The following is a 12022-nucleotide window of genomic DNA, read 5'->3' on the forward strand; positions in this document are numbered from 1 at the left end:
ACAGGATAGGAAGGATGTTGTGAAACTTGAAAGGATGCAGAAAAGATTGATAAGGATGTCACCAGGGTTGGAGGATTTGTGGTAAAAGGAGAGGCTGAATAGGATGGGACTGTTTTCCTTGGAGCATCAGAGGCTGAGGAGTGATCTTATCGATGTTTATAAAATCCTGAAGGGCATGGATAGGGTAAATGGGAAAGCTCTTTTCCCCAGGGTGGTGAAGTCCAGAACCAGAGGTTTCAGGAGAGAGGGGAAAGATTTTAAAAGGACCAAAGGGGCAACTTTTTCACACAGAGGGCAGTGTGTGTATGGAAATGAGCTGCCAGAGGAAGTGGTGGAGGCTGGTGCAATGACAACATTTAAAAACATCTGGATGAGTATGTGAATAGGAAGGGTTTGGAGGGATATCGACCAAATGCTGGCAAATGGAAATGGATAGCTTGTCAGCATGGATGTGTTGGATCAAAAAGTCTATTTCCGTGCTGGATACCTGTTTATTTGATAAAATATGCTTTATTTCTGATAATGTAAATATTGTTATAAGTCATAGCTGAGTACTAATAGTTAGTTGTAAGGGAGGGAGGATTCCTCAAGAAACGACTATGAGAATCCTAGGAGACCATTATTTCTGGTTTACTTCTGAATGAACAATCATTAAGTACTAGCACCTACTGATTTTTAATACTGTTTAATTTTTCTTGTTTTATTTGCTGCTATGATGACATTCTTTGTCTGCATGGTTGACAGGCTGGGAGATTGTGGATTGGGCCTTGATCGACTGAATGTTTCATTGTTCCAGAAGGTGTAAAAGGGGGTCAGAGCTTCAACAGAAACCCAGCAGAGCTGGGAACAGGGAGATCAGGACCTGAAATCTCACCTGACACCAGACTAATAAGTGCTTTGATTAGCAGTGGCAACCCTCTACCTTTACTTAGGTTCCCATTTGACTACCCCCCCCCCCGATATTCAGGATCCAATCCTTATCATCCTGAAGCCGTGTATCTGTGAGGAATCTCAAATTATAATTATTCTCTTCAATGTGTGCAGTCAATTCATTCACTTTTGTTGCAATACAGCATGCATTCGGTCACTGTTTTTCGCTTCAATTTTTGTGATCTTTTGAATCCAGCGTTGATTGCAGGTTGATTTATTTTCCTTGTGCCTTTCTATGTAGAAAATGTTCATTTTCTACATCACTAAATTACTCATCTGCCTTGATTTGACTTGGCCATGTTAAATTGCCCACAGTGTCCAGGGTTGTGCAGGTTTGGTGGGTTAGCCAATGGGGAATACAGGGTTCTCTATTTGTAGTAATTGAAGGAGGAGAAGGCCATTTGGCCCATCGAGGCTGCTCTGCCAATCATTAAGATCGTGGCTGATCTATCCATCGTCTCAGCTCCTCCTACCTGCATTATCCCGACTACTCTTAATTCCCGTAGCATGCATATGCCCATCTAACGATGTCTTGAGTTTACTTAATGAAGTTGCCTCTACTGCTTCCTTGGGCAGAGAATTCCATAGATTCATGATTCTCTGGGATAAGCAGTTCATCCTCATCTCTGTCCTAAATCTACTTCCCCTAATAACAAAGCCATGTCCACTCATCCTAGTCCAACCCACAAGCAGAAATGACTTGGTAGGGTGAGAGATGTGGGCTGGTGGCATGCTCTTCGGAGGGGTCAACGTGGACGTGATGGGCCGAATGGCCTGCTTCCATGATGTAGGGCTTTTATGATATATCGCAGTTGTGTTTGCCCTGGATCACAGCACGCAGTACCTCCTACCTTCTGAAAATCAATAGACAAATCCCACTCTGCCCTCTCGTATGTGTGTTAACTAACTGCTTCATTGTTTCTAGTGAATAGAGCCCACACCTCCTGCTGCTGTCAGTCAACATTACAATACTGATGAAACAATGCAATACCTGCAGTACTGAAAATCATAAGGCTGCTCACAATGCCAGTTACTGATTCACACTCCTTCTGATTCACAATGTTGAAACTACACTGTTGATGGCTGAAAGAAATGAGCAGATTAAAACAAAACCCACCTAAACCCTTCACTGGGCTCCCCGCTCAGCACACTTACTGCCGGTAAACCTTAAAGCACTAGAGATCTTAAGGTTGAGGTGAGAGGGGAAAGATTTAAAAGGAACTTGATTAGCAACATTTTCACAAAGAAGGTATGGCATGTGTGGAACAAGCTGCCAAAGGAAGTGGTGGAGACTGGGAGTATCAAGTGTATAAGTCCTCCTCTGATTTGCTTTTCCAAAATACTGCACCTCATATTTATCTAAATTAAACCCCATCTGCCACTCCTCAGCCCTTTGGCCCATCTGATAAAAGTCCTGTTGTCCTTTGAGCAAACCATCTTTGCTGGCCACTACACCTCCAATTTTGGTGTCATCTGCAAACTTACTAACTATACCTCCTATATTGATATCCACATCATTTATATAAATGATGATAAGAAGTGGACCCAGCACCCATCCTTGTCGTACACTACTGGTCACAGGCCGCTAGTCTGAAAAACAACCCTCCACCACCACCCTCCAGCTTCTACCTTTGAGCCAGTTCTGTATCCAAATGGCTAATTCTCCCTGTATTCCATGATATCTAACCTTGCTAACCAGTCTCCCTTGGGGAACTTTGTCAAATGCCTTACTGAAGTCCATATAATACCCTGGGATGTAGGCCCAGGGAACATGTCTGCCCTCAATCGTAATAGTTTGCTGTGTACCTTTCCCTACAGACGTTGATTGTTTAAGTTGCACCGTTTCTCTTGCCTGTTCCAATAGGAATGGTACTATTGTCCTCCAACTGGAAAACTGAGGAAAGGTGTTGACTTAGCATCTCTGCCATTTCAGTGTTCCCCCTATTAACTCACCGATTTCATCTTCCAAGGGACCAACACTTATCGACTCTGTTCCCTTTAGCATACCAACAGAAGCTTTTTGATATTTTAGTGCTAGGTTTCTTTCGCAAGTTACCTTTATTCATTTTTTAGTATCCCTTTGTTTATGTTTGAAAGTTTTCCAATGTTTGAGCCTTCTAGAGGTCTGGAATAACATTTCGGAAAAGACTGAAAAAGTTTTTTAAAACTACGTTAGAACTTAAACAAAACATCATTCGGGTGAATGGGGAGCAAGGAACACGTTCGCCCCGCCCCCGTTGTCTCCGATTGGTTGGATGACAATTCGACCCACGCCCTCTACGCAGTGACGTCACGGGCAGCGTACCGAGCCCTTTGTGAGTTGGCGCATGTGCAGTGCAGGTGCTGCAGTGGGACAAAGACCGTGTTACTGAGTGTGGGCGAGGAATGGCGCCGGCGGCTGAAGGAACAAGAACCAGGAGCCGCTGGAAAAGCTGAGCAGGTCCGGCAGCTCGTGTCGGGAGAAATGTGAGGACGGGTTTCGGGTCCCGGTGATCCTCCTTCAGAACAGGACCAGGTTTCAGAAACATCCCGGGGGAGGTGGCCAGGCCCGAGCGGCAAGACCTGGCTCCTGCCCCCGGGGAGAGGAGACAGTGAGACAGGGTAGGATTGGGAACCGCGGGAGGAGGGAGACTGGGGAGTTTATAAACTCCTAGGGGGAGGACTGAGGCCGCGAATAAAAGCAACGACGGCCTCAATGTTTACATCACCGGCCAAGGAGCACCCGTGTTGGCCGGGCAACGGGCCGCCATCTTTGTGAGGGTAAGGCGCATGTTGTCTTGGGGCGGGGAGCGCGGGCGGCCATCTTGGTAAAGGCACCATGAACACTGTCATCTCTGAGAGAGAATTCCAACCCTGTGGCAGCGTTTGTGTCAACTCGAACTTCCTCATTCTGGATGTAAGTTTGCTCCCTGATCTAGAAGGATCATTTTCAGGTGTTTTCTCATCTAACTAGGTAACATTATCAGTGAGCCTCCATTGAAGCACTGGTGTTATGTCCTGCTTTATATTTATGTGTTTTGGTTTCTTAGTGTCTCACCATTTCCGATTCTTTTTTTCAGAGGATGGTGCATGGGGTCCATTATCATTGTGTTTCTTGATGGAGTTCTACTTGGAAAGCCATGCTTTGAGCAATCCTGTTTACTTTGTCTTGGGATGGGTGTGTTGTCCCAGTCAAAGTAGTACCCTTCTTCATCTGTAAGTAGAAATACTAGTGATAGTGGGTCATGTCTTTTTGCAGCTGGTTGATGTTCATGTATTTTGGTGGCTAGTTTTCTGTCCGTTTGTCTGAGGTGATCTTCAGGTGTTCCTTGCATGGTATTTTGTAAATTACATTCATTTTGGTGGTTGTTTGTGTGGGTTCTTTTAAGTTCATTCACTGCTGTTTAGTGTGTTGGTGGATTTTTGTGGGCTACCATGATGCCAAGAGGTCTGAGTAGTCTAGAAGTCATTTCAGAGATGTCTTTGATGGTAGGTAATGTAGCCAGGGTTTCTGGGTGCGTCGTGTCTGGTTATTTGGGTTTGTTGTTGAGAAAGGGGTGGACTGGGTTTATTGGGTACCTGTTCTCGAATGTGCTGTGTAGATATTTCTCTTCTACTGTTCTTAATCTCTCTGTGCTGCAATGTGTGGTGGCTTGTTGAAATAATGTCCTGATGCAGCTTCGTTTGTGGGTGTTGTGATGGTTGCTTCTGTAGTTAAGTATTTGGTCCATGTGTGTCATTTTCCTGTAGACATTGGTTTGAAGTTTCCCATTGACTGTTCGCTCTACTGTGACATCTAGGAATGGCACTTTGTTCTCTTTTTGTGAATTTTATGCCAGTTAGACTATTGTTAATGGTATTATAGGTTTCTTCTAATTTGTTGCATTTTGTGATGACAAAGGTATCATCCACGCAGGATCTCAAAGTTTGGGTTGGATAATTGGCAGGGCTGTTTGTTTGAGGGTCTGCATTACTGTTTCTGCTAAGAATCTTGATGTTGGTAATCCCACGTGTGTTCCATTGATTAGTTTTTAGATCTTGTTATTGAATGTGAAGTGAGTGGTAAGGCACATGTCCAGTAGCTTGATAGTGTTCTCTTTGCTGATAAAGTTGGCACTGTTTGGTGTTTGTGTCTTTGGTTCTTCCAGTAGTGTATTCAGTGTTTCTTTGGCCAGGTTAATGTTAATGGATGTGAACATGGCTGTTATGTCAATGCAGACAATCCTCTTCTATCTCTGTGTCTTTGGTGTTCAGAAATTCTTGGATAGATTGAATTGAGTGGTGTGAGTCTTCTACTAGGTGCTTTACTCTTTGGAGTTCCTTGGCTAGTCTGTATATTGGTGTCCTAGGTAGTGAGACTGTGGGTCTGAGGGGGGGACTCCTGGTTTGTGTATGTTGGGTAATTCACTGAACAACAATGAATGACGACAAACTCTCAGAGTGTCGTAACAACAGTTTCTACCAAAACCCACACAACAGGATATTAGCAACTCCAAGTCTCGAGTCTCACAAATCACTATTTCCATGAAGTGGAGGGGAGAGTAAAATGTTGGATTCACAAAGGGTGAGGTTTTCTGTGAATGTGAAGCTGAAATGAAACCCCCTGCTTTGCTTGAACTCGAACCAGATTGACTTGGAGGAGAGCGAAGGGAGTTTGCAAAGTGTCATCCTCTCCCTACGTGCCTCAGCTACAGGCATTTCTCCAGCACCCCCCTCCCTCACCACCTCCTCCCCGCCCCCCCCGAACCCCGTGGACATCTCAACGCGGAAGCAGCTCTGTCAGCTTCAGAGTGAAACTCTCTCCTTCTGGGCAACATCTGTGAGCAAAGCAATATCTCCCCCTTTTTCCTTTCCTCATCCTGGGAGGGAGAGAGAGAGATAGAGAGAGGAGGAGGGAGACACTTCACATGTTGCAAGCGGAGTGAATCCAGGGAGAGAGCAGACTTTGCACAGATGCTGTCTGTCCCTCTTAAAGGTATTTTCATTGTGTATTCAGTTTGCACCCGAGAAAAGGATCGTTTCTTTCCTCATGTTCACAATTAAAAGGGTAGTTTCTCATGGAACTGAGCAGCATTTAAGGGATTGGCACATTGATATAAATGTAGACGTATGTTGCTTCATATCTGATATTATTGGCTTTGCAATTATTCTTCACCTTCTAATGCAGTCACATCCTGTATTTCTTGTCTTTTTTTTATTTAATAGGACAGCAGGAAATCATTCAGCAACTTCAGTGGTTTTCTTTTCTCAGGCAGCCTTGACATTTCATTATCACGTCCTTGATTCAGCTCCATTTCCAGCACCTTTTGTAGGCAGCTTGTTCCAGGTCATTGCACCAAAAATGAAGTTTTCTTCCATATACACTTAAGGCTATCTGGCTGCATGAGGGTTTTCAGGTTTCTGTGTCCTAGATAATGTGTGATCAGCAGGCATCTGGGAATCTACAGGAATTGCCACCTATGTTATATTTATTTAACTGTACTGACAGTAATCACTTATTTTGTGAATTTCTTTTGCAGGAAGACATGCGGAAAGAAATCTGGAAGCAATTGATACATTAACTTTTGACAGAACCACTTGATTCATTGGGACTTGGAATATCAGCAACTGTTCAAATCGAGAAGAAACGTTTGCTTTTGTCTGCTTGAGAGATTTTGGAAACTGGTGTGGCAGAAAGTGAGGGAGATTCAGTGTGCTGACTGTAAAAGCTACTTCAAACCATTTGCTCAGCTTGGGGGATCAAAATCTCACCATTCACGGTGGCGAGAGACTGTGGACGTATTTTGTTTGTAACTTCAAACCCAGAGTGACACAAGGAAAGCTCTCCCCATGGGGAAACCGTGGAAATGTGAGGATTGTGGGAAACGATTCCCTTCCCCCTCAGTGCTAGAAACTCACAGACGCGTTCACACCGGGGAGAGGCCATTCTCCTGCACCGACTGTGGGAAGGGATTCAGTTGGCTGTGCAACCTGTTGGCACACCAGCGAGTCCACACCGGGGAGAGGCCATTCACCTGCTCCATGTGCGGGCAGGGATTCAGTCGGATGGGCAACCTGCAGACGCACGAGCGGGTCCACACGGGAGAGAAGCCGTTCACGTGCCCCGTGTGTGGGAGGGGGTTTGCTCAGTCGTCTACCCTGCTGGTCCACAAGCGGGTCCACACCGGGGAGAGGCCCTTCACCTGCTCAGTGTGCGGGAAGGGATTCAGTCGGATGGGCAACCTGCAGACACATGAGCGGGTCCACACGGGAGAGAAGCCATTCACGTGCCCCGTGTGCAGGAGGGGCTTCAGTCATGTGGGCAACTTGCGGCAGCATGAGCGGGTCCACACCGGGGAGAGGCCGTTCACCTGCTCCGAGTGCGGGAAGGGATTCATCGATTCCTCCGGCCTGCTGACCCACCAGCGGGTCCACACCGGAGACAACCTGCTCACCTGCTCTCTGTGCGGGAAGGGCTTCACCAGCTCCTCCCACCTGCGGAGGCACCAGCGAGTACACGTGCCATCGCAGGGAAATTGAAGGGGCAGTGGCCGAGTGCCATTATCAGCTGGACTATCAACCCAGTTCTGGGGACTCCTGGGTTCAAATCCTGCCGTGGCAGGTGGCGGAATTGGAATTCGGTCAGAAATCTGGAGTTCGGAATCTAATGATGAAACTGTTTTCAGGGCAAAAACGAAAATCCCCATCTGATTCACTCATGTCCTTTTTGGGGAAGGAAACTGCTGTTGTGGGAAAGGATTCACTCGGTCATCCCAGCTGCATCCTTTACCCGGTGTGGCCTACATGTGACTCCAGACCCACAGCAGGTGTGGTTGACTCTTGACTGCCCTCCCTCATGCCTGGGAAATGAGTGGGGAGAAATTTACTTGGATACAGAGCATAGCTTGAAATTGCTGAGTGAGGCAATACTTCCTGTGGGTTAAGGCTGTACCAAGGATCCAATTACAAAGGGACAACCAATAGTTCAGAAAATAGGGGATGGGGAGTGTGTGTGCTTTGACCCTGAGCTGTTTTAAAATGAAATAAGCTACTTTTCATATGCCTTTATGCTGGGGAAATCTGAAGCAGTAACAAAGTTGGGTCACAATAAAGGTTACCTGAACTTACCATTGGACTCAGACATTGAAATCTATGAGATGCACTGGTTTGTCTTTTAAAGCTGCTCATTTCTTTCAGCCTCCTGCACTATGTTTCCAATGTCATGTATCAAAAGGAGCTAGTGAATCAGTAGCTAGTATTGCTAGAAGCTGTTAAGTTTGTCATCTCTGCAGGTTCTGCATTGTAAAGTTTACTGCCTGCAGCGGGACGTGTCGGCTGTGTTGACTGGAAACAAAATTAAAAATCTCATAACACCAGGTTATAGTCCAACAGGTTTATTTGGAAGGACTAGCTTTTGGAACACTGTTCCTTCATCAGGTAGCTGTGGAATAGGATCATAAGGTGCAGAATTTATAGCAAAAGATTAGTGTCATGCAATTGAAATGATATATTGAACCAACCTAGATTGCTGTTAAGTCTTTCATCCTTTAGAATGGGTTGCAGGTTTCAGCTCATTAATATTTAAATCCCAGAACTACTTTTAAGTCACATTCTCCAGATGGTGGGCGGCACGGTGGCACAGTGGTTAGCACTGCTGCCTCACAGCGCCAGAGACCCAGGTTCAATTCCCGCCTCAGGCAACTGTCTGTGTGGAGTTTGCACATTCTCTGCGTGGGTTTCCTCCCACAGTCCAGAGATGTGCAGGTCAGGTGAATTGCCCGTAGTGTTAGGTGAAGGGATAAATGTAGGGGAATGGTTCTGGGTGGGTTGCTCTTTGGAGGGTTGGTATGGACTTGTTGCGCCGAAGTAATCTAATACTTTTTTAATATAAAACCTGAAGTTGACATCTCGGCTTAGTCAATGCATTAGAAGTGTGAGGTTTGAATCTGTCTGCATCCCAAACTTGAGTCAGACTGGTTGTATTTGCAAAGTAAGAATTTATAAAATATTACATGGCTTGATTACCTGCATTGACTGCCTGCAGATTGCACACTTTTTTTTGAGGAAAACTGAATGTATCTGCAAATATAATTCTGAAAATCCAAATTTATCCCATGAACGTGTATGTTTGCGTGCATGAGACAGTGTGTGTGCATGTGAGTTTGTACATTAGAGAGTGTGTGTTTGCTTGGTAAAGTGTGAGTGTGATGGAGTATAAGCCTGTGAAAGGGTGTGTGTACCTGAGAGAGAGCGTGTGTATAAGAGAGGTGTGGTTAAAAGGGAGGGGTTGCATTTTGGTAAAATTAACAAGGGCAGGACCTGTACAGTTAATGGTAGGGCCCTGGGTCATCTTGTAGAACAGAGAGACCTGGAGGTTTCAGGTACATATTTCTTTGAAAGTTGCATCACCAGTAGACAGGGTGGTTAAGGCGATGTTTAGCACACTTGCCTTCGTTATTCACAACACTGAGTGTAGGAGTTGGAATGTCATGTTGAGGTTGTACAGGATGTCAATAAGGCCATTTTTACAGTACTGAGTACAGTTCTGGTCACCGTCATAGGAATAATACCATTGGAGTGGGTTCAGAAAAGATTTACCAGGATATTGCCAGGACTGGAGGGTTTGAGTTACAAGAAGAGGCTCAGATCTTTTTCACTGGAGCATAGGAGGTTGAGGGGTGACCTTGTAGAAATTTATAAAATCATGAGGACCGTATGTAAGGTGAATAGCAAATGTCTGTTCCTTAGTGAAGGAGAATTAAAAACTAGGGGCATTTTTTTTAAGGTGAGAGGAAAGAGATTTAAAAGGAACCTGAGGGATAATGTTTTTACATAGAGGGTGAAGTGGTAGACGCAGGGACAGTTACAACATTTAAAAGACGTTTGCATGGAGTTATGAAGCTGTAAGTGTGTACTGTACTTTAGAGAGAGAGAGGAAGTGAGCAAGGACTGACTGAAAGCACAGAGTGTGCTGAACGATTTTAAAATGTAACATTTGATTGAAACAAATAGCTGGAGTTGCATTGCCATGGAACAAAAACAAATTCCAATTCAGCCCAGTTTAAATTATGCCCCGATACCAAAATCCTCTTCAGTTTGAATTTTACTGTTTGGAATGACACCAAACCAATGAAATGATCTGATGTTTTGGGGTATAAAACCAGATGTTTTGAACAGTTAGGGGGAAACTGCAAAGATTAGCCAAGCAAGCACCAACATAAGGCCAGCCGGATATCTCTCTTGAAGAGAAAGGTTCTTCCATTTCTATCATTGGGTGACCCAAAGGAGACATTTCTACTGAAAGCTTCATAATGATCTTCCTGCTGGATTTTTTCAGGGCAAACCGTTTCCGGTGAGAGAAATCCTGTATCCTGAGAAGGTGGGTAAATGAGAAAAAGGGCATTTTAGGACTCAGCAAGATGGTGGCGATTCTGTAGGACTCCTGTGGAAAGCTCTGCCTAACAACCAAGGCATACCGGTGACTTTTGCCATCCCTGGCCAACTTATGTGGTGGAAATATTAGTTTAAAACCTTACAGAATACATATTTGTTAATATTTGGGAGTGGGAAGGATGCCAAAGGGAAAAGGATTGAGCTAACAGCAGCAGGGAGGACACTCCCCTGCAGCACCTACAACACCAGAGACTGCAGCAGCAGCAGCCTCTCCTGAACCCCACCCCCACCCCGGGGACCTGACAGACCCACAGGAATTGGCTGCGGCGATGGAGAGACTTGCCTTGAAAGTTGCGGCTGTGATTGAGGAAATCCGTGGGGAGATTTGTGCCCAAGTGCAACCTATTGCATCCATGCTGCAGAAGCACGAGCAGGAGATCCAGGACCTCGGGGAGAGGCTGGAGGAGGTGGAGGGTCAAACTAAGGCCTCGGAAGCTGCAATGGAGTCCTCATCCAGTCGGATCCAGGTGCTGGAGCAAGAGGTGCAGGCCTTGCGAAAGCGTATGGACAACCTCGAAAATCAAGGTTGGAGGATAAATCTCCGAATTGTCGGGCTCCCTGAAGGTGAGCAGCCAGTCAGTTTCTTTGAAAACTGCCGAAGTTTTTGGGCCTTCACATTGAGTCCAGGAGGCTTCAGATTGAAAGGGTGTATCAGGTTACAGTGCACAGGTCAGGACCGGTGCAGCATCCCCGCCTGGTCCTAGTGCACTTCCACTCATATAAGGACGAGCAAAAAGTCATAGAAGCTTCCAGCTCCCTGGGAAAAGATCCGCAGGCGCTGCTGTACAAGGGGTCAAAAATCATGTTTTTCCAGGATTTTTCAGCAGCTGTAATCCAAAAGTGGAAGTCCTTTGATGAAGTTAAAAAGAGGCTGAGGAACCTGGAGTACGGCATGCCCATGAGCTACCCCGCAGTACTTTGTTTCAGCCATGAGGACTCCGTTTATACATTTGACTTGGCGGATAAGGCTAAAATCTTTGTGGACACTTTAAAATAGATGGATTGGCCTGAAGAAATGGTTAATGTTTGTTCTCTTTTCTATTTTTCCCCCATGTTTTCCCTTTTTTTATTATTCCTTTCTTTCTCCCTAAATTTCCATTATGGAAAGAGAGGGAAAAGACTTTGGAATAAGTTATTCCTTTTTTTTAATAACTGGATTTTCTGATGGGAAATTTTGTGGATGCTCTTTGTTGTCTCTCTCCCTTTTTTTTTGTTTGTTCTGCTTCTCTTTTAGTCACAAGTAGGAGTATCATGAAGCCAAGGATGGGTGGAGTGCTCATCCTGACTTTGTCTTTTGATTTAAGGATCATCTTTGTTTTTCTTTTCTGGCCTAAGGCTGGGGCACAATCCAGGTTTGAAGGAGGTGATGGGGAGGGTGAGTGGGCAGGGGGAAGAGTCTTCCATTTAAGGTTCTATAGTTGGTTTTCTTTGTAGTTTTTTGGTAGTAATTGTTGTTTATAGTTATGATAGAGTAGTTTTTGTATATATAGTTTTCGATTCTATGAGTCTTTATTTACTTATGCTCGGCGCTTTGTAAGCAGAGTTCTCCATCCGAGGGGTTCGAGGGTGTCTGAAAGGGGATATGGCTACGTGTCTTATTAATTGGTGCACCTGGAACATTAAGGGAAGTCATTCGCCTATTAAAACGAAAAAAAGTGCTCTCTAACCTTAAGATATCGCT

The 12022-nt window shown here is 45.1% G+C and overlaps 1 protein-coding gene across 10 annotated transcripts; it reads left to right on the forward strand.

Annotated features, from left to right (window-relative positions):
* Positions 1–3254: 3254 nt before the first annotated feature.
* Positions 3255–8016, forward strand: LOC140460255 (uncharacterized). Of its 10 annotated transcripts, none has more exons than XM_072554700.1 (3): positions 3255–3370; positions 3990–4125; positions 6429–8016. In XM_072554700.1, the coding sequence occupies exon 3, from the start codon at positions 6739–6741 to the stop codon at positions 7426–7428; it is 690 nt and encodes a 229-aa protein (XP_072410801.1). In that variant the 5' UTR covers positions 3255–3370; positions 3990–4125; positions 6429–6738; the 3' UTR covers positions 7429–8016. The 10 variants fall into 10 exon arrangements, with proteins under 10 accessions (XP_072410801.1, XP_072410798.1, XP_072410800.1 ...); XM_072554697.1 differs by having other exon boundaries at positions 3261–3531; XM_072554699.1 differs by having other exon boundaries at positions 3261–3396.
* Positions 8017–12022: the final 4006 nt, after the last annotated feature.

This window comes from Chiloscyllium punctatum, chromosome 36, assembly GCF_047496795.1.
Source record: "Chiloscyllium punctatum isolate Juve2018m chromosome 36, sChiPun1.3, whole genome shotgun sequence".
In the NCBI taxonomy this organism is placed as follows: Eukaryota; Metazoa; Chordata; class Chondrichthyes; order Orectolobiformes; family Hemiscylliidae; genus Chiloscyllium; species Chiloscyllium punctatum.

Coding starts and splice junctions, on each gene's coding strand:
- LOC140460255 (XM_072554700.1), top strand. CDS start 6,739: ATGGGGAAACCGTGGAAATGTGAGGATTGTGGGAAACGATTCCCTTCC.